The following is a 22,703-nucleotide window of genomic DNA, read 5'->3' as shown; positions in this document are numbered from 1 at the left end:
TTTTTGTATAAAGTAAGTGCAAAACCTGTTTGTTATTAATATAAGTAGGCTTGTAATATATATATATATATATATATATATATATATATATATATATATATGGATTGGGTTGTTCCTTTTAGTTTTAATTTTTTTTTAATTTTCTTTTCCTATTTTCATCTTGGCTATTATCTAATAGCAATAAATGTAAGTAGTAACAGATGGATAGATAGGTGCAGATATGTAGATAGAAGCCATGACGATCTATATTTTCTTTTATTTAGTATTTTCTTTCATAGCTTTTGCCAAACCTGAGATGTTCTGTCTCTTACGGTCCAATTGTATTTTCCCGGAGAGAAGTGATGAGACTTGTGCACTGTCCTGTTTCCCAGCTTCTTTATGTATAAGTGTGTCATGTGGCCGAGGAACACTTTGCTTTGCACTTTAAACTGTATGGTTATCATATATTCTGTCTATGGCCTGCAGGTTCACATATCACACTGAAGTATATTGTCGGTGTAAGGGTTAACATCTCTGCAGTGCCTTTACCACACTTAGGACCACATGAATGGAGGTAAGATGCTTTGGTCACCTGGTGCCTTTCAATCAATGAAAGCAGTCCCTAGTCCAGCTCCTGCTAACCTAAAAAGGAATGGACCTAAAACCTGTCTAAACCAGAGTAAGCCTGGCCTCTGGCCAGTGCACATGTCTCCTGGCTCAGCTCCTACGTGTCAGACCATTTAGTCAGCTAGCTATAAGTTTTCTTAAATTTAGCGTAAGAGACAAGTAAATAGGAAGATTTTAGGATTACATCCAGCCTCCCAAATTTTTAGTTGAGCTCAAACTAATCTTGTGTAAAGGTCAAGCCAGGGAGAAGATTTTGTCTTCACTGAGAAGAGATGTGTTTTCTCTTCAAGATCCCAAGTCAAGTGTTCCAGAAGCGTCTTTAAGAAAAAAATACAAGCAAAACTAGCTGCCTCTAAAAGCTTTTAACCACTTAGCACTTCCCAGATCTGTGAAAAAAGCCATTCTACAAACTTTGACAAGGGAGAGAAAAAGAAGAAAGCGGGCACCGACGCCTCGTGTGATACCTCAATACACCAAGGATAAGGATTATGTGAGAAGGTGCTCACCTGGATGCCACTTGGGCTTTGTGCATATCACCCCTCAACAGGGTACAAATCCGAATCCAGGGTCTTGTTTGGTGACAGTCCACTGTATAGGGACCTACTACCTCTAAGGACTGCTAAGCTGACTGTACCAAAAACACAGGATACTCCCAAAATAATGGGGCCCGTGGAGAGAATAAGTGAATAAAATAAAAAGGAATTAAGGTACTCACCGTCAGTGCTGTCCACATAGAGAAGTGGCCGAAAGCTTAAATAAATGAATTTAATATAGTGAAAAATATATTTAATATAGCACAAATATGACGCGTTTCGAAGACATACGTCCTCTTCATCAGATAAAACAAAGTCATATTTGTGCTATATTAAATATATTTTTCACTATATTAAATTCATTTATTTAAGCTTTCGGTCACTTCTCTATGTGGACAGCGCTGACCGTGAGTACCTTAATTCCTTTTTATTTTATTCACTTATTCTACAAACTTTGTCTTTTATCCAGGGTTGGATAATTTGCTCAAGGAGACCCTGCATTGCCATTCTCTTATTAGGCCTCCATTTAGAGACAACTATGAACAGATTCCACATCAGTGATCATGCTCCCGCATGCATCCATCAGGGTAACACATGACTGATCTGTAGTGTTGTTCCGTGAGTATGAATGTTTCTTCTTAACCACAACCAGCCAAACGGTGAAGATCCATGTAAGCCAAGTCTAGTCTAAATGGATTGAGTGCATACACTTTGAACATAGCTATCCGTGCACTACACTATCTGTTGCAACCCTTTGGGGTCACCACACTTGGTCAAGGTAAGTGCAAAATAAATAAACTGATGTTCTAGAAGATGTTTACAAGGGTAATAATGGCATGGTTTTTTAAACTAAAGCCACACAGATTTTCATGTCAAAAACTGTGTTTACACTTAAAAAAAACATTGGACAATTCCCATGGGAGATGGTAAAGCACCTATTGAAATTAACAGGGAGCTCCAAGACATGCTGTGATGGGTCCCTGGGGCTGCTGTCACGGTAATCCTGATTGGCAAATTACCCACCCAGACCATTGGTACTGCCACCCACAGAAAGGGGAAAATGAGCCAAGGTGTGTAGCGGATGTGTATAGGTGCTGGTGCTGATGCAATGATGACTGAGTCCCAATAGAATAAATAGAACAGCTTTACTGAACAGTCTCTTGGAAATACAGAACACTTTGGCAGTAAATAGCTTATCTGGATAGAGGCTTTAGTGTTTCACTGGATGATAAGTGCTGATATAAGAGAGGTAGTTGTAGCGGTGCTTTGATTTAGAGTTGAGCAGTGAAGAGGAGAGAAGAGGAGTTTGTCAAGGGAGTCCAAACCCAGTATAGTAGTGAGCTCTGCCGGAACTTGAGAGTAGGATACTTGAGACTTGAAACTTGAGAGAGAGACACTTGTGCCTGTGTTTAGACTGTTTTGTCTTACCATCTTTTGCCTACAGTGTCGAGTTACCCGTCCTAATAGGATGACACAAGCCCCAGCCGTGGTTAACTGGATGAAGCTAAGTGTCCGAGGTTCCCCAGTGTCACCTGCACTTCGTGATAGAATACGTAGACCTTCTTTATGGTAGCTTTGTTCTATCCGGGTCAGTTCCTCTAGATCAGGACACTGCCCTGCACTTTGTAGAGTGGTTCTCGGCGTGGGCTGGGTTTATCCCCGACTTGTCCTACTTGTAGCGTCTAGCACTGTATTGTGAAAGTAGATAGACTGAAGGAACTAAGTGTCTTTAGCTGCTTCATACAAGTGGGTACTGACTCTCCAATACAACTGGACTGCCCCGGACAGGGGTTCTGGAAGAGCCAGGCCCTGGCTTAACTACAGCAGGGATGCCTACTCTTTGTGTCTTCATCCCACGACAAACCAGATAAAGTGGACTAACACTTCCTCCCACCAAGTGACTACTTCCTAAAAGGGTGTGTTAGAGCTCCTGTGAGTGGTGGAAAGGAATGTGTGCAAAGATAAAGGAGAATAGTAATAGGCAGAAGAGAAAGAAGTATCTCCATTGGTCAATAAAATACATAACATAGAACGAGCAGTAACCCTTTGTCCACTACTGCTGGGCAATACATAAGAGTTCACATACAAAACACTGACATCTTGTGGTGGAATTAATAAATACTTTCATCACCATTTAGCTTTGAGTATAAGGGCTTTTGCGACAGGTGTGACATAGGAAACACCCGTGGTTGGACATCACAATTGCTTTTGTTCTCAGGCAGATAAGCCACTGCTAGAGGAGTCTGGCAGGGGTTTACCCCATCCCCCTACAATTAGAACTCATGAATGGGCCATGTATGGAAATATCAGGAGAGATAAGTTGTTGGATAACAGCTATAGAAGGTATAGAAGCCATCTTTCCTGTTGGGCAGGATAGGCTAATGCCCGGGGGCAATAATTCATAGGGGGCCCCACTGAGTGATTCGCTCCTCTGTCTGTCAATGTCTTTCTCTCTTGTAAGAACAGGGGCACGTATTGCACTGCAGGGAGCTGTCTTCCCCCAGCAGGGGGTTGGGGGACCAGTTTACTCTTCTGGCCAGGGGCCCATAATGCTGTTAAGACGGCCCTGGGTATATGGCAATCTTTTGGAGTTTACAGTAATACTCTCAAACCTAAGCACAGAAAACATCCACATTCCAACTAAAATAATTGTTAACCATCTATTACATAGGTACAGCAAGTAAATATTGTCGGTTCCCTACTTACCATGGCAGGACTTGTTATCTGGGAGAAGGACATAACCTCTGGGACAGCTACAATAATAGGAGCCGGGGATATTTTCACAGCCAAGAGTGCAGCCATGGCTCCATAAGGCACATTCATTAATATCTAAAGACAGAGAAAATTAAACTTGAGCAGCTTTGATTACATACCTGGCCCTCAGTCCACCAGAGAGAAAGATAACAATCCCTCTTGTCTGTTTTCCTTCCATTTTAAACATGTTTAAGTTCACCTGAATGTGAATGTCTCCAAGACCACCTTTAACCCCATCCAGTAAACATTTTAAGCTTAACAGCTGGGACCGTTCACCTCTATAGTAATATTAGGCAGGCTGGAAGTGTAAAGCAAAAGTCCCAACATCTGGCAAATTATAGCAACCAATCAGAGGGCTGCTTTCATAGGTGAAGTGACTGTCTAGGCCAGGGGTAGAGAACCTTGGCTCTCCAGCTGTTGCAAAACTACAACTCCCATCATGCCTGGACAGCCAAAGCTTTAGATTTGGCTGTCCAGGCATGATGGGAGTTGTAGTTTTGCAACAGCTGGAGAGCCAAGGTTCCCTACCCCTGGTGGTCAAGGTTATGTTAACACTGCCTAAGAATTAGTTGTGGTAAATTTCCCCAAAGTTTCTTCTGTTTAGTCATGTCTTGAGGCCTAGTACCAATGTGATTTATGTGAACCAAAGTTCAAAGTTAAATAGTTTTGTAATTTACTTCTATTTAAAAATCTCAAGTCTTCCCATACTTATCAGCTGCAGTATGTCCTGCAGGAAACGTTTTCTTTTCAGTCTGACACAGTGCTCTCTGCTGCCATCTTTATCCAAGACAGGAACCATCCAGAGCAGGAGAGGTTTTTATGGGGATTTGCTACTGCTCTGGACAGTTCCTGTCTTGGATAAAGATGGCAGCAGAGAGAGCTGGAGAACCCCTTTAAGTTAATTAATATAAACATGGTATATCTCTTACCTTCACAGTGTTTGCCATCATAAGAAATCTGAAAACCTTCCTTACATGTGCACTGCTGGCTCACTTCACTGAGTTGGCATATGTCTGTACAATGGTCATTCGTCAAGGTGCACACTTCTGACCCTGGAATAATAGAATGGATTGGAATAGTTCATTGTGCATGCTTCTGGCTCTGGAAAAAATGTAATGCATAAAGGGGTTCTCCAGCACTACAAAAACATGGCCGCGTTCTTCCAGAGACAGCCCCACTCTTGTCTACGGTTCAGGTGTGGTTTGCAATGAAGCTCCATTCACTTCAATGGAACGAAGTTGCAAAACCTGTACCCAAACTAGAGACAAGAGCGTTGCTGTCTCTGGAAGAAAGTGGCCATGTTTTTATAACCCCCTTTAAAGGAGAAGTTACCGCACCCCAGGCTTCCTGACTTCTTTAACAGAAGTTCAATATTGCTGTCCCCAAGGTCCAAATTTCCTGCAAATATGTAGATTTAAATATGTATTCCTAACTCCAAAGGATACAATTATCCTCAGGATAGGGATTTGTGGATCCCCTCTATTCCTGAGAATGGCTACAAATTGTCCCCTACATGAGCAGTACTGGTCTTGGGGACTCCCTGTGAATAGGTGATAACATTAGGAGTTGAGAATGCCAAATAACATGCAGCCACCACTAGAGGGAGCTTAGGAGCTAACAGCATAATGTTATCCAGTAACCAGTTTTCTGAAACCTTAAAGTGTCATTGTCGTTTAATTTTTTTTTCTTCAGAAATCAATAGTACAGGCGATTTTAAGAAACTTTGTAAATGGGTTTATTAGCCAAAAAATGCATTTTTATCATGAAAAAACAGTTTGCAGCTCTCCCCCCTGTCTTCATGGCTTGCTTATGGGGAGGGGAGGGGTGGAGAGAGATAAGGCACCAAAACAGGCCAACAAAGAGTTAATCTACAGTTAATCACTCGGCTATCTCCTCTGACAGTCAGCACTGACCTCTCTGACCTCTGAATACCGCTGTCACCCACCTCTGTGTTATGTAATCCTTTGTTCTCTGCCCTCCGCTGCCGACTAAATCCCTCCTCCCCCCTCCCCTCTCTATAGAACAGACGGGGTTGTGTCTGATGCAACAAGTCACAATTTCCTGATATTTTGCAGTGAATGGAAAAGAGGAGAGGAGGGGGGAGGGGCCTGGGGAAAGTCTTTATGAATGCAGATAATGGCATATTTGCCTAATAAACCCAATTACAAAGTTTCTTAAAATCGCCTGGACTATTGATTTCTGCCCAAAAAAATAAAAATACGACAAATATGACTCTTTAACAATCGAAGAAAAAAAGACAAATTTTCTGGAAACATCAGGCAAATTGACTATACTGACTCCAAAAATATATATTTTGTGTGCCACCTACCCCACATTTACAAACGTGCTGTCTTGTTCTAGAAGGGATCTCAGTGATAGATGGCTAGGATATACTCTATATTAGTATATTATCACTCGCCTAGTGATTTCTCTGTCAAGAGTGTGAGCCACCTCCTGAGAAAACGCACAAGCCAATCAAATGTGTAATCTGCATGAAATAATTCCAAATGTCTGTTTTCCATCTAGTATTAGTTGAGAGTATATGAGTGTATATATATATATATATATACACTACCGTTCAAAAGTTTGGGGTCATATTGAAATGTCCTTATTTTTGAAGGAAAAGCATTATACTTTTCAATGAAGATAACTTTAAACTAGTCCTAACTTTAAACAATTACACTCTATACATTGCTAATGTGGTAAATGACTATTCTAGCTGCAAATGTCTGGTTTTTGGTGCAATATCTACATAGGTGAGACCCATTTCCAGCAACTATCACTCCAGTGTTCTAATGGTACAATGTGTTTGCTCATTGGCTCAGAAGGCTAATTGATGATTAGAAAACGCTTGTGCAATCATGTTCACACATCTGAAAACAGTCTAGCTCCTTACAGAAGCTACAAAACTGACCTTCCTTTGAGCAGATTGTGTTTCTGGAGCATCACATTTGTGGGGTCAATTAAACGCTCAAAATGGCCAGAAAAAGAGAACTTTCATCTGAAACTCGACAGTCTATTCTTGTTCTTAGAAATGAAGGCTATTCCATGCGAGAAATTGCAAAGAAATTGAAGATTTTCTTCAACGGTGTGTACTACTCCCTTCAGAGGACAGCACAAACAGGCTCTAACCAGAGTAGAAAAAGAAGTGGGAGGCCGCGTTGCACAACTAAGCAAGACGATAAGCACATTAGAGTCTCTAGTTTGAAAAACAGACGCCTCACAGGTCCCCAACTGGCATCTTCATTAAATAGTACCCGCAAAACACCAGTGTCAACATCTACAGTGAAGAGGCGGCTGCGGGATTTTGGGCTTCAGGGCAGAGTGGCAAAGAAAAAGCCATATCTGAGACTGGCCAATAAAAGAAAAAGATTAAGATGGGCAAAAGAACACAGACATTGGACAGAGGAAGACTGGAAAAAAGTGTTGTGGACGGATGAATCCAAGTTTGAGGTGTTTGGATCACAAAGAAGAACGTTTGTGAGACGCAGAAGAAATGAAAAGATGATGGAAGAATGCCTGACACCATCTGTTAAGCATGGTGGAGGTAATGTGATGGTCTGGGGTTGCTTTGGTGCTGGTAAGGTGGGAGATTTGTACAGGGTAAAAGGGATTCTGAATAAGGAAGGCTATCACTCTGCAACGCCATGCCATACCCAGTGGACAGCGCTTGATTGGAGCCAATTTCATCCTACAACACGACAATGACCCTAAACACACCTCCAAATTGTGCAAGAACTATTTACAGCAGAAGCAGCAGCTGGTATTCTATCATAGGTAATGGAGTGGCCAGCGCAGTCACCAGATCTGAACCCCATTGAGCTGTCGTGGGAGCAGCTGGACCGTATGGTACGCCAGAAGTGCCCATCCAACCAATCCAACTTGTGGGAGCTGCTTCTAGAAGCGTGGGGGGCAATTTCTCCAGCTTACCTCAACAGATTAATAGCTAGAATGCCAAAGGTGTGCAATGCTGGAATTGCTGCAAAAGGAGGATTCTTTGACGAAAGCAAAGTGTGATGTAAGAACAATGTTATTTCAAATACAAATCATTATTTCTAACGTTGTCAATGTCTTGACTCTATTTTCTATTCATTTCACAACGTATGGTGGTGAAGAAGTGTGACTTTTCATGGAAAACACAAAATTGGGTGACCCCAAACTTTTAAACGGTAGTGTATATATATATATATATATATATATATATATACACTCACCGGCCACTTTATTAGGTACACCATGCTAGTAACGGGTGGTCTTCTGCTCCTGTAGCCCATCTGCCTCAAAGTTGGAGGTACTGTGCGTTCAGAGATGCTCTTCTGCCTACCTTGGTTGTAACGGTTGGCTATTTGAGTCACTGTTGCCTTTCTATCAGCTCGAACCAGTCTGCCCATTCTCCTCTGGCATCAACAAGGCATTTCCGCCCACAGAACTGCCGCTCACTGGATGTTTTTTCTTTTTCGGACCATTCTCTGTAAACCCTAGAGATGGTTGTGCGTGAAAATCCCAGTAGATCAGCAGTTTCTGAAATACTTAGACCAGCCCTTCTGGCACCAACAACCATGCCACGTTCAAAGGCACTCAAATCACCTTTCTTCCCCATACTGATGCTCGGTTTGAACTGCAGGAGATTGTCTTGACCATGTCTACATGCCTAAATGCACTGAGTTGCCACCAGGTGATTGGCTGATAAGAAATTAAGTGGTAACGTGCAGTTGGACAGGTGTACCTAATAAAGTGGCCGGTGAGTGTATATATCAGCAGTGTATCAAATACTTACTACTGTTACTTCCCTACTGTAAATGTTTGACGACGTAAAAGGAATACTCTGGCAGTTTAAAGGGGAACTATGAGCAGGTTAGACAAATCTAACCTGCTAATAGCCCCCTATAGGGCCTGGGATGTTGAGAAAGAAGGCATATCTTTTACCTTCCTCCTCGGCGTCGGTTCCGCGCTGTTAGTCGGCGTAATCTTTTGCCTGGAGCACTGCCGCACCCCCACATCATCATTTGCCGGGGCAGGGCTGTGCTACCAACTGTGCTCCCGGCCAAAGAATATGCCGAATAACAGCGCGGAAACAGCATCGAGGAGAAAGGTAAGGCTGGGTTCACACTGCGTTTTTGCAATCCGTTTAACGGATCCGGTTTTTTTTAACATTTATAACGTTTTTTTGACATAAAAAATAGTGTCAGCAACGTTTTTGTGACCGTCAAAAAAAACTGATCCATTTTTATCCGCTTTTTCATAATGGAAGTCAATGGAAAAACGGATCAAAACGGTTGCACACAAAAACGCAGTGTGAACCCAGCCTAAGACACATACCTTCCTCCTCAGCATCCGGGTGCTATAGGGATTCGTCTAACCTGCTGATAGTTCCCCTTTAAAATGCTGAGATGAGTCCGTCTCAGAAGTACCGGTTGGTTAGGATCCAAAGATGCCACAGGAGGGGGCAGCGTGGTGAGGTAAGAAGAGCATGTATGGTATCTTCTATGCTGCCCAAGCTCTCTAGCAAAAATGTTAAAGGGGTACTCTGGCCAAAGCTATTTAAATATTTTTGCACATTATTATGGGGATAGCCATGTTGCCTAAGCAGTTAACAGCACTGATTGATATGAATGCCTCGTGAACATGGCCAACAATGGACAGGACCTCAGCCATTGAATGGGAATTATTACTGAACGTACTGATGAAGGTGCCCTGAAGCATCTAGAGCCTGCGTTCTAGTAAAAGCACTCAGAGAGTAAATGCTAAAAGCAACTGTGACTATCTTTACTATCTACTGCACGTCTTGTACTGGTGTCACATCGGACATTTTTTTGTCTGTGTTGTTACACAGAGCCTGTCAGTAAAGAGTTAAAGGTAATCTGTCACTAGATTTATGATGCCTTCAATGAGGGCAGCATAAATTAGTCACAGAAATGCTGAACAGATAGGTGTATTTCTTACATAATTTTGTTTAGGTTCTCCTAATATGCAGGAGAATAGGATTCTTGCCACACCCCTCCCCCCGCCCTCCAGCTGCTGATTGACAGTTGACTGCCCATATACAGCATGGATAAATAACTGTCAATCAGCAGCTGGTGGGTGGAGTTTTCTACTTCTAATAAATATCCAGGACTACTGAGCTCATGCACAGAATGGAGAGGACTACTTATTGTCCAAGTTATTCAGGAGGATATCGCAGGATCAGCTGCACAGAACAATGTAAGTGATACATCATTATGTTCAGCTTCTTTGTCACTACTTTATGAGATAGGTCGGCAGAAACCTACTGACAGAGATGTTTTACGGTATCGTAGCGTCAAGGTTCACACCTGACACCTCCACTGATGGTCTGACCAGCACAGCAATGTCACCTGGATGTAAACAAAGTACAATGTTATAGTTTAGCTACAAATTGTTTTCAAAATATTGAAAGCAATAGGTAAACTTACCGGACCTGTAAGGATAGCTTGATGCCAGCCGAGGGACTATCTTCACATCTGTAATGTCGGCCATGGAGGGTTTTAAAGTGATTATTACAGTGTCTTTTCCTGTATGCTTATTTAGAGTCCAGATAGAAGAAGATTGTCTCTCTGTATAGTAGATGTGATCTGAGAAAATGGAAAGCCCCCAGCTGCTTTGTCTTGTATAACTATAGAAGAAAAGAAATGTATACATCATACCTAAATATCTGTTTGCCTAAATAAAATTATCTGCTTGGCAAGAAGTAAAACACTTGCTTAAAGGGGTTATCCAGCGCTACAAAAACATGACCACTTTCTTCCAGAGACAGCCCCACTCTTGTCTTCAGTTCAGATGTGGTTTGCAATTAAGCTCCATCCACTTCAATGGAAATGAGTTACAAAACCTGCACCCAAACTGGAGAAAAGAGTGGTGCTGTTTCTGGAAGAAAGTGACCATGTTTTTGTAGCGCTGGATAACCCCTTTAAAGCGACTCTGTACCCACAATCTGACCGCCCCCCCCCCCAAACCACTTGTACCTTCAGATAGCTGCTTTTAATCCAAGATCTGTCCTGGGGTCCATTTGTCAAGTGATGCAGTTATTGTCCTAAAAAACAACTTTTAAACTTGCAGCCCCGTGCCCAATGGCCGGGGTTTAGAGTATCTGTGCCCTAACTGTGCAACACCCCTTCATCCCGCCTCCCCACCCTCTTCATCATTAGGAATGCCACTGGAACATTTTCTCCTGTCTGAACATTGCACAGGTGCCTTAATGATCCAGCCCATGTGCTGGACTGACACAGGTGAGGAATAGGAGACAATCTGCCTGGAGCATTCCTAATGATGGAGAGGGTGGGGAGGAGGGACAAAGAGGGTGTGCCAGCCTAATTCATAGACATTCTAAGCCCTGGCCGTTGGGCACGGAGCTGCAAGTTTAAGGCTATGTTCACACTATGTAACTCTCCGGACGTAGCGTGTTCAGTGAATAAGCGGGCGGAGATTTATGTAGTTTGCGTACAATGGAAAGTATACGATGTACGGCTGCACAGTTCACACTACGTACGAACTTACGCCAGGATTGTACACGGCGCCGTAAAAAATGAACCAGACCATTGTTTGAGGACGAAAATGCTGTAACTTACGCCCTTAGCGTAACATGCGGTCCTGTACGTAGTGGTGATTTCTTAATTTTTCCACTTTTCTTTGGCGATCCAAAAGGTTCTGTGGGGTGTCCGGGGCTAGGCGAAGATTTCCAAGTAAAAGACCGCTGTCAGATCGCTACGTAGGGCGCTTGGGAAGCGTAAGTAGACTGCGGGCGTAATTTCACGGTCCGTACGTAGCCGGCCGCAACTTGCATAAATCCCCGGCCGAAGATTAACACGTATATGTCCAGCCGCGAAAATATGCGGACGGACATATACGTAGTGTGAACATAGCCTAAAAGTTGTTTTTTAGGACAATAACTGCATCACCTGCTGAACAGACCCCAGAACAGATCTTGGATTAAAAACAGCTATCCGAAGGTACAAGTGGTTTGGGGGTGTCAGATTGTGGGTACAGAGTCGCTTTAAAGGGGTAGTTCAGCTACAAAACAATTCTTTCAAATGAACTGGTGCCAGAAAGTGGCAGAGATTTATAATTTACTTCTATTAAAAAAATCTTAACTTTTACAGTACTCATCAGCTGCTGTATGTCTTACAGGAAGTGTCATTCCTTCCAGTCTGAAGAGCAGGAGAGGTTTTCTATGGGGATTTGCTACTGCTCTGGATAATTCCTGATATGGACAGAGGTGGCAGCACAGAGCACTGTGTCAGACTGGAGAGAAAACACCACTTCCTGCCGGGCATACAGCGGTTAATAAGTACTGGAAGACAAGAGATTTTTTTTTTTGAAAGCAGTAAAACTGAAATCAATGGCACTTTCTGGCACCAGTTGATTTGAAAGAATCAAGCTATGTTTTGTAAGTGCTTGAGCATCAAAATGACTGCAGGGAAAGGTAAACAGGTATCTAACACAACTGCTGATATTATACTGTACATTTGATATGCACACACCATACATACATACATACATACATAACTTACTGGCCTATTTTCCTAATCACTCTTACAGAATCCCCATGATAAGTACAAGTGCCAATGCTTGATTCTGCCCCTTCTTCTTTATATAAGATCCAATATATTTCCTTAGCAGCTGTGTCCAATGCCAGGGCTTTAATATCTCCTCTCAGTTCAGTGACAGACATCACAGCAGTCGCATTCAGGTTCGATTTTTGAATGACAGACATCAAACTACTGGACGTCCAGAAGAGTAACCTGAAAAACAGAAATATTTATAGGTATAGTACATACAGTAGGTGTAGATTACTGTTTAGACATATGTCGCAATATGCATTATGGCCACTAGTGGGCAGCAGAAACACACTTTGGACAAACCAATTTTCTTTAAAAAAAAAAAAAGTGCCACCAGTGACATTGAAATATACACACTGTACCATACATACTGTATTATACATATCCTATATATTTAGGCAATTGAAGTTGTTTTCAGTGGAAGCATTTTTGTGCACATATATTGAATAACTGAATGTTAAATATGTTGAAAAAAGTATTAGCTTTTTTAAAGTGAATCAAAATGCATTTTTTATATATTACAGTATATGACTTTTGCAAAGTAATACATTAGTTTTATATTATGGGCCATTACAATTGCCACAATATCATTTGTTTTTACTTTTATTTTTTATTTTTTTACATAATATAGAATTTTTATGGTAAAAAGTTTTTTTTTAATGTTTTAATATTCTGGTTACATGTTCTTTTAGTACAACTAGACAACTTGACCTTGCAATTTTCTGTATTGCAGTGTATTATGCTGGGTTTAGACGGAGTGATAATTCGCCCAATCGTACGATTAACGATTTTGAAGTAACGTTTTTTCTTTTATAACGATCAACGTTTAGATGGAACGATATATCGTACAGAAAATTTGTTGCAATCGCTTAAGCCTCGCACATAGGTAAATTCAGTGAACGACTGTTTACACGGAACAATCGGGGAATTTTTTGCGAACGACGAACGACGATTTAAGAACAAGTTAAAAGATCAAAATGAACGATTTCTCGCTCGACGTTCGATCGTTCACTGCGTTTACACGTACGATTATCGTTCGAATTCGATCGTTGCAAATTTGCACGATAATCGGTCCGTGTAAACCCAGCATTAGGCTATGTTCACACTACGTATATGTCCGGCCGCATATTTTCGCGGCCGGACATATACGTGTTAAACTCCGGCCGGGAATTTACACAAGTTGCGGCCAGCTACGCCCGTAATCTACTTACGATTCCCGAGCGCCCTACGTAGCTATCTGACATCGGTCTTTTACTTGGAAATGTTCGCCTAGCCCCGGACACCCCACAGAACCTTTTGGATCGGCACAAAAAGCTGCAAAATGAAGAAATCACCACTACGTACGGGACCGCATGTTACGCTACGGACGTAAGTTACGGCATTTTCGTCCTCAAACAATGGTCTGGTTCATTTTTTACGGCGCCGCGTATGATCCGGGCGTAAGTTCGTACGTAGTGTGAACTGTGCAACCGTACATCGTATACTTTCCATTGTACGCAAACTACGTAAGTCTCCGGCCTCTTATTCACGGAACGCGCTACGTCCGGAGACTTACGTAGTGTGAACATAGCCTTATGCTGCGCTTACACGGAGCAATAATTCGCCCAATCGATCGTTTAACGATTTTAAAACAACAATTTTGTTTTTATAACAATCAGCATTTAGACGGAGAAAAATCGTTAGAAAAATCGTTCGGTCGAACGGCGCAGTCACGGGGAAGCCGGTGTCGTGGTCCATTTTTGGAACCGCGGCCCGATTCCCGTGTACGGCACCATTCTATGCACGGGTCCCGGGCCGGTGCTGAAGCACAGGAGCCAGGCCAGCCCTCCCCCAGTGGGAGGGAATTCCCTCTCTTCTATGATGCGGCTCCATTGATTCTAAAGGAGCCGCGTCATAGAGGGGAGGGAATTCCCTCCCAATGGGGGCGGGCTGTCCGCCTCCTGTGCTTCAGCATCGGCCTGGGACCAGTGCATAGAACGGCACCGTACACGGGAACCGGGCCGCGATTCCAAAAACAGACCGCAGCACCGGCTTCCCCGTGACGGCGTCGTTTGATCTGTGGGTCAGATTGAAGAGGATGTACCTGATGGCACATCCTCTTTAAGCCCATCTCACACATAGGGGTAGATGTATCAAACATGGTCAGGGGCGCCGCAATGATGAGGCGACCTGAATCGTCTGCCTCAGGCGGCGCCACCAGCTATCTTCATGGGGGCGGCATTCAGTGGCAGATTATAATATGAGCGGTTCGGGCGGCCGCCCACATTATAATCCGCCACTGACTGTACCCAGGGCCGCTTTAACCAGAGGGCACATGGTGCACGTGCACCGGGGCCACTGGTTGAAGGGGCCCCCCCGAGCAGGTCGGCCGTTGCTATGTGCGACCAGTGCGGTCGCACAGGGCTCCGGCCACCAGCCTGTCAGGGGGGAGCGCCATGGATGGGTAATCTACTTACCCCTCCATGGCGCCCCCTGCAGGGCTCCCCCGTCCGCCGCTGCCCCCGTCCGCTGCTGCTGCGGCGCTTCAGCGCTGCAGCAGCAGCGACACTGACAGAGAGAGAGCCATTGGCTCCCTCCCTGTCAGTCACTCACTCTTGTGGCCGCACTTCCTGCAGTCACAAGAGGCCGCGCTCTCCCTCTAGCGCCCGACGTCACTGGAGCGTCGGCGCGAGGGTAAGGGGAGTGCAGCCTCTTGTGACCACAGGAAGTGCGGCCACAGGAGGGAAGAGAAGAGGAACGCGTGCACCTAGGTGAGTAACAGTGTTTGTTTTTTTCAATGTTATATGGGAGGGGGAGCTATATACTATTGGGGAGCACAGGGGGCTATATACTATGGGGGGCAGAGGGGGCTATATACTATGGGGGAGAACGGGGGCTATATACTATGGGGGAAAACGGGGGCTATATACTATTGGGGAGCACAGGGGGGCTATATACTATGGGGGAGAACGGGGGCTATATACTATTGGGGAGCACAGGGGAGCTATATACTATGGGGGAGCACAGGGGAGCTATATACTATCGGGGAGCACAGGGGAGCTATATACTATCGGGGAGCACAGGGGAGCTATATACTATGGGGGAGCACAGGGGAGCTATATACTATGGGGGAGCACAGGGGTCTATATACTATGGGGGAGCACAGGGGGCTATATACTATTGGGGATCACAGGGGAGTTATATACTATGGGGGAGCACAGGGGAGCTATATACTTTGGGGGAGCACAGGGGGCTATATACTATGGGGGAGCACAGGGGGCTATATACTATGGGGGAGCACAGGGGGCTATATACTATGGGGGAGCACAGGGGAGCTATATACTATTGGGGAGCACAGGGGAGCTATATACTATGGGGGAGCACAGGGGGCTATACACTATGGGGGAGCACAGGGGAGCTATATACTATTGGGGAGCACAGGGGAGCTATATACTATGGGGGAGCACAGGGGAGCTATATACTATCGGGGAGCACAGGGGAGCTATATACTATGGGGGAGCACAGGGGAGCTATATACTATGGGGGAGCACAGGGGTCTATATACTATGGGGGAGCACAGGGGAGCTATATACTATTGGGGAGCACAGGGGAGCTATATACTATGGGGGAGCACAGGGGGCTATACACTATGGGGGAGCACAGGGGAGCTATATACTATTGGGGAGCACAGGGGAGCTATATACTATTGGGAAGCACAGGGGGCTATATACTATTGGGGAGCACAGGGGAGTTATATACTATGGGGGAGCACAGGGGAGCTATATACTTTGGGGGAGCACAGGGGGCTATATACTATGGGGGAGCACAGGGGGCTATATACTATGGGGGAGCACAGGGGGCTATATACTATGGGGGAGCACAGGGGAGCTATATACTATGGGGGAGCACAGGGGGCTATACACTATGGGGGAGAACGGGGGCTATATACTATTGGGGAGCACAGGGGGCTATATACTATGGGGGAGCACAGGGGGCTATATACTATGGGGGAGCACAGGGGAGCTATATACTATGGGGGAGCACAGGGGGCTATACACTATGGGGGAGCACAGGGGAGCTATATACTATTGGGGAGCACAGGGGAGCTATATACTATGGGGGAGCACAGGGGAGCTATATACTTTGGGGGAGCACAGGGGAGCTATATACTATGGGGGAGCACAGGGGAGCTATATACTATGGGGAGCACAGGGGGCTATATACTACTGGGGAGCACAGGGGGCTATATACTATGGGGGAGCACAGGGGGCTATATACTATGGGGGAGCACAGGGGGTTATATACTATTGGGGAGCACAGGTTAGCTATATACTATTGGGGAGCACAGGGGCTATATACTATTGGGGAGCACAGGGGAGCTATATACTATTGGGGAGCACAGGGGTCTATATACTATGGGGGAGAGCACAGGGGGCTATATATTATGGAGAGCACAGGGGGGCTATATACTATTGAGGGGGAGCACAGGGGGGCTATATACTATTGGGGGAGAGCACAGGGGGGCTATATACTATTGTGGGAGAGCACAGGGGGGCTATATACTATTGGGGGAGAGCACAGGGGGCTATATACTATTGTGGGAGAGCACAGGGGGGCTATATACTATTGTGGGAGAGCACAGGGGGGCTATATACTATTGTGGGAGAGCATAGGGGGGCTATATACTATTGGGGGAGAGCACAGGGGGGCTATATACTATTGTGGGTGAGCACAGGGGGCTATATACTACTGGGGAGAGTGCACAGGGGGGCTATATACTAATGGGGGAGCGCACAGGAGGGCTGTATATAACTGGAGGAGCACATGAGGGTCTATATACTACAGGGACACCTTAAAACTATGGAGGCACAGAGGGGTGTAACTATGTAGGAGTACAGAGGGGTGTAACTACTGTATAGGGGTACAAGGGACCTAACTACTGTATGTGTTGGAGCCTAAAATATTTGTCTGGCAGATTCTGGAGAGAAGATTCACAGCCAGGAGAAGACTTCAAGGTGGCCCACGCTGGATGGAGAGAAAAAGAAAAGGTGACAGACTCTGATCGGAGAAGACGCCTCCGGTGAGTCACTGGATGTAACTTCACTCTGTTATAGGGTTGTACTGATAGGGGTCATGGTGTGGCGGTATTATGTAATGGTATCATTGGTGATATCTTTCTGTTTTGTTTAGTGCAGTTTTTATGTAATATGTATTCACTGAATGGTGGAAATAGTGTTATAAGGTAACTACTGTATGTATTGGGGCTCTTGATACAGTGTGGGGGCAAATTCAGTACATTATACAATGTGCAGAAAGGTAAGGGGGAGGGCCCACTCTTGAGGGCTGTGCACTGGGCCCACCAATGTATTAAAACGGCCCTGACTGTACCATGTACTGGAGCCCCCACCCCCCGGGCAGTATCTGTAATGAGATGCTGTGAGCGGGGGAGACTGTATTCATAAGCGCCGCGCTGTGCTAAATCAGCCGCGCGGTGCTGATACTACAGCGCGGCGCTTATGAATACAGTCTCCCCCGCTCACAGCATCTCATTACAGATACTTTCCGGGGGCGGGGGGGCTCCAGTACATGCATTCCACGTCCGTGATCCGTCAGGATCACGGAACGTGGGAATGCAGCCTTAGTCCCCCGGCTGATGTGCGGCTGCCCGGGGTGTCCCGTCCTGTCCCCGGCAGCGCGCGCATCAGAGAGCTCCCCGTGCGCCGGAAGTCACAGGCACAGGCGCACGGGGAGCTCTGTGATGCGCGCGCTGCCGGGGACAGGACGGGACACCCCGGGCAGCCGCACATCAGCCGGGACCAGACCAGAGAGGCTCGACGGGGGAACGGAGGGCAGGTGAGTTGTGTGCTGTTTTTTGTTTTTGTTTTATCTGCTGTGCAGGGGGGGGGGGGAGAGGGGGACCATCTATAAGGGAGGGGGAGAGGGAAGAGGGGGACCATCTATAGGGGGGGGAAAGAGGGGGACGATCTATAAGGGAGGGGGGAAAGAGGGGGACGATCTATAAGGTAGGGGGGGGAAGGGGGCCATCTATAAGGGAGGGGGGAAAGAGGGGGACGATCTATAAGGGAGGGGGGAAAGAGGGGGACGATCTATAAGGGGGGGGGACCATCTATAAGGGAGGGGGAGAGGGAAGAGGGGGACCATCTATAGGGGGGGGCCATCTATAAGGGAGGGGGGAAAGAGGGGGACCATCTATAAGGGGGGGGCCATCTATAAGGGAGGGGGGAAAGAGGGGGACCATCTATAAGGGGGGGACCATCTATAAGGGAGGGGCGGGAGGGGGACCGTCTATAAGGGGGGGAAGAGGGGGACCATGTATAAGGGGGAGAGGGGGACCATCTATAAGGGAGGGGGAAAGAGGGGGACCATCTATAAGGGGGCATCTATAAGGGAGGGGGGAGAGGGGGACCATGTATAAGGGGGGGGAGGGGGACCATCTATAAGGGAGAGGGGACCATCTATAAGGGAGGGGGAGAGAGGGAAGAGGGGGACCATCTATAAGGGGGGGGGAAGAGGGGGACCATCTATAAGGGGGGGGAGAGGGGGACCATCTATAAGGGGGGGAGAGAGGGAAGAGGGGGACCAACTATAAGGGGGGGGGAAGAGGGGGACCATCTATAAGGGAGGGGAAAGAGGGGGACCATCTATAAGGGAGGGGAAAGAGGGGGACCATCTATAAGGGAGGGGGGAGAGGGGGACCATCTATAAGGGAGGGGGGAGAGGGGGACCATCTATAAGGGGGGGAGAGGGGGACCATCTATAAGGGAGAGGGGACCATCTATAAGGGGGGGAAGAGGGGGACCATCTATAAGGGGGGAAGAGGGGGACCATCTCCTAAAAGATCAGCACCCTCCTCTCCTGACATCCTCTGTGCTGCTGGGACTTCTCCTATAGGATTAGCACCCTCCTCTCCTGACATCCTCTGTGCTGCTGGGACCTCTCCTATAGGATTAGCACCCTCATCTCCTGACATCCTCTGTGCTGCTGGGACCTCTCCTATAGGATTAGCCCCCTCCTCTCGTGACATCCTCTGTGCTGCTGGGACCTCTCCTATAAAGTAACCCTCCTCCTCTCCTGACATCCTCTGTGCAGCAAGGGACCAAACATTATGTTTATTGGGGACAGCAGTGGGGGGGGGGGCAGTAGTGGATTATAATGTGGGCGGATTGACGGGGGGGGGGGGGGGGGGGGCGTCATTCTATAGTTCGCCTCGGGCAGCAGAGAGGCTAGAATCACCCCTGAACATGGTGTAAAGTGAAACTGGCTCAGTTGCCCCTAGCAACCAATCAGATTCCACCTTTCATTTCCAAAAGAGTCTGTGAGGAATGAATCTGATTGGTTGCTAGGGGCAACTGAGCCAGATTCACTTTACACCATGTTTGATAAATCTCCCTCATAGGTGAATCTTTGAAAGACTGTTTGCACGAAGTGATCTGCGAATTTTTAACGAATGACCAATGACGATTTGAGAACATGTTGAAAGACCAATACGAACGATTTCTCGCTCGTCGCTTGATCGCTTGCTGTGTTTACCCGGAACGATTATCGCTCAAAATTCGCACAATAATCGTTCCGTGTAAACGCAGCATAAGCCTAAACAAGTGCAGAGGTTTCTTTAATCCTAGTCATTATTACAGGAGCCCGACTGCCATCCTGCCTTGGTGATAATACATACATGTATCTCATGACCAATGAGGTAGTGTTTCTCCCTGAGGAGGGCGCTATAAAAACATGTGGAGATTTATAGGCCATTCATGCTCTAGTTGGATTCTGAGTAGAAGGATATTTTAATAAATAGGATGTAAACACTTTTAAATGAAAAAAAAAAAATCATCAAAGTTAGAAGTTAAGTTCTAAAGTTGCATATACCCCTCCACTGGATCAACAGAAATGAAGGTGGGATGAACTAAACCTCTCAGAAGGATTCTCGCTTTCTTTCCACTCATGTCGGTCCACTCTATGGTTCCCTTTTGCTGGTTAGACCAGAAAATGTTCTTGTTTTTCCAATCCACCGTGAATCGTGTGGCCCCTTTTATTACAGCTCGCATTCGCTGAAATACAAGAACATCAGTGTTAACGGTAAATCAAATATTAGTCAGATCTGTTACTACCTAAATAAAAAAATGTCTGTCCGATTTTTGTACTAAAAAATTTTTGTACTATTCTTGAGGACATTGTACTGTGTGTCAGTCACTATTGTGTGGCACTCTGTGGGCAGGGGCATAGCTAGGATTCATGGGGCCCCATAGCAAGTAACTGTACCGGGCCCCATGAATCCTGTACGGCACACCCCTCATACTCACATTGGTCGGTGCTGTCCAATGGCGTTGTGTTCTCTCAGACCCCTGGGGTCAGGGAAGGTATTGTGGGTGGAGGATTGTGACAGAAGCTGCAGGCCCTGCAGATACTGTCTTGGTCTGGGGGGAGGAGGAAGATAGTGACAGCAGCTGCAGGTCCCGCAGAAACACAGTGTGGGGAACAAGGATCATGGCAGCAGCTGGGGTCAGTGTTGAGACGCAGTCTTGGTCAGGGGGGTGGAGGATGATCATGGTAGTGGCTGTGGGCCCGCAGAGACACCACTGTCTTGGTCAGGGGTGGTTGTGCTATTTGTGAGCATTCAGTGCCAGTGTCTGAAGGTCTGCACGTCGCTAGTACCATGGAGGCAGGCCACGTGTCTTGCCAAGGGTGAACCCTTGCCACACAGGCCTCATAGCAGTTGCGTGGTCTGCCTCCTTGCCTGTCTGTGGGCAATCTGTGGCATTTATTTGGGAATTACTTACATTATTTTGGTCTTAATCCATTCTATTTAAATATGGCCACAGAATTACAGAACAGCTCTGTCCAATGGGGCAGAAATAATCATAGTATGCAGTTACGCAAGCTAAAACAACAAAGGTTGCCATGCACACAAGGATGATGTCACCCAGTGGTGGCAAAGTCTGCAACCAAACTTATGGCCAATAGTATTTTAGAAAAACAAAAAGGGATAAATAGAAAAAAAAAGTTAGAAATTATAGTGGGAAATTTATCAAACATGGTGTAAAGTGAAACTGGCTCAGTTGCCCCTAGCAACCAATCAGATTCCACCTTTCCTCTTTTCAAAGAGTCTGTAAGGAATGAAAGATGGACTCTGATTGGTTGCTAGGGGCAACTGAGCCAGTTTCACTTTACACCATGTCTGATAAATCTCCCCCTATGGGACAAGCAAATTGGAGAGAGGAAGATAAACAAAGGGGAGGGGGGGCACTCAGAAAAGGGAAGGGAAGGGAGAAGGATCCATGTTGGTTATAATACTGGCAGCTGACAGGTTCGGGCTATGTTCACACACCGTTAAAATGACGGCCATTTTTATTGGACGGCCACCACTTAACGACAAATAACAGCTGTTTTGAGCACATAGCCTCAAACAGTTTTATGTTAAGGTGCGTTTACACTGAAAGATTTATCTGACAGATTTTGGAAGCCAAAGCCAGGAATGGATTTGAAAAGAGGATAGATCACAGTCTTTCCTTTATGATCTGTTCCCTGTTTATAGTCTGTTTCTGGTTTTGGCTTCAAAGATCTGTCAGATAAATCTGTCTGTGTAAACGCACCCTAAAATACCCAGCCAGTAGAAGGGTGTGCTATCCTGTAATAATCAGGCAGGAACTCTGGGTACCAGGAATTCTAGAAATGCTAGTAAAGGCTCATAGAACCAATTACAGGCACCCTAAATAATTACACAGAGGCTAAGGAGGCACAGAACACCAGCGTCACACCTGATTGCTCCGGCCCTCCTGTCTCCTGGTCACCTGTTTGTGGATGAGTAGTGCAACATTGCTGCATGCCCTTCACCTGGAGAGGCATACAGAGATTCAGAGGATCAGTCAGAAGTGGCATCAGCACTGGAGTGGACGGTGCAGGGTCATATCAGGTACTTACCAGATGCGTAACTAACACTGCAGCAGCCATAGCGGCGTCTTTCATAATAACGGCCATCCTTGTCCAAATAATAGTCGTTATTTAAAGGAGAAGTCCGGCAAAAATTTTTAATAAAGTGTTGTATTGCCTCCCAAAAGTTATACAAATCACCTATATACACTTATTACGGGAAATGCACATAAAGTTCTTTTTTCCCTGCACTTACTACTGTATCAAGGCTTCACTTCCTGGATAACATGGTGATGTCACTTACTGGATAACATGGTGATGTCACTTACTGGATAACATGGTGATGTCACTTACTGGATAACATGGTGAT

General features: G+C 45.7%; 1 protein-coding gene across 1 annotated transcript in view; it reads right to left on the bottom strand.

Annotated features, from left to right (window-relative positions):
* The window catches only part of EGF (epidermal growth factor), an 86,143-nt gene that overhangs the window by 44,091 nt on the left and 19,349 nt on the right, over positions 1-22,703 (bottom strand). The window contains exons 3-7 of the mRNA XM_069976813.1: positions 20,333-20,514; positions 12,419-12,649; positions 10,325-10,524; positions 4,823-4,945; positions 3,846-3,968 (exon numbers count right to left, since the gene is read on the bottom strand). Of these exons, the coding sequence (XP_069832914.1) occupies positions 3,846-3,968; positions 4,823-4,945; positions 10,325-10,524; positions 12,419-12,649; positions 20,333-20,514 (859 nt within the window). The remainder of the gene's footprint in view (positions 1-3,845; positions 3,969-4,822; positions 4,946-10,324; positions 10,525-12,418; positions 12,650-20,332; positions 20,515-22,703) is intronic.

Source organism: Dendropsophus ebraccatus, chromosome 7 (genome assembly GCF_027789765.1).
Source record: "Dendropsophus ebraccatus isolate aDenEbr1 chromosome 7, aDenEbr1.pat, whole genome shotgun sequence".
Taxonomy (NCBI): Eukaryota; Metazoa; Chordata; class Amphibia; order Anura; family Hylidae; genus Dendropsophus; species Dendropsophus ebraccatus.
The sequence above is the reverse complement of the archived record's forward strand: the minus strand, read 5'-3'. Positions and strand labels throughout refer to the sequence as shown.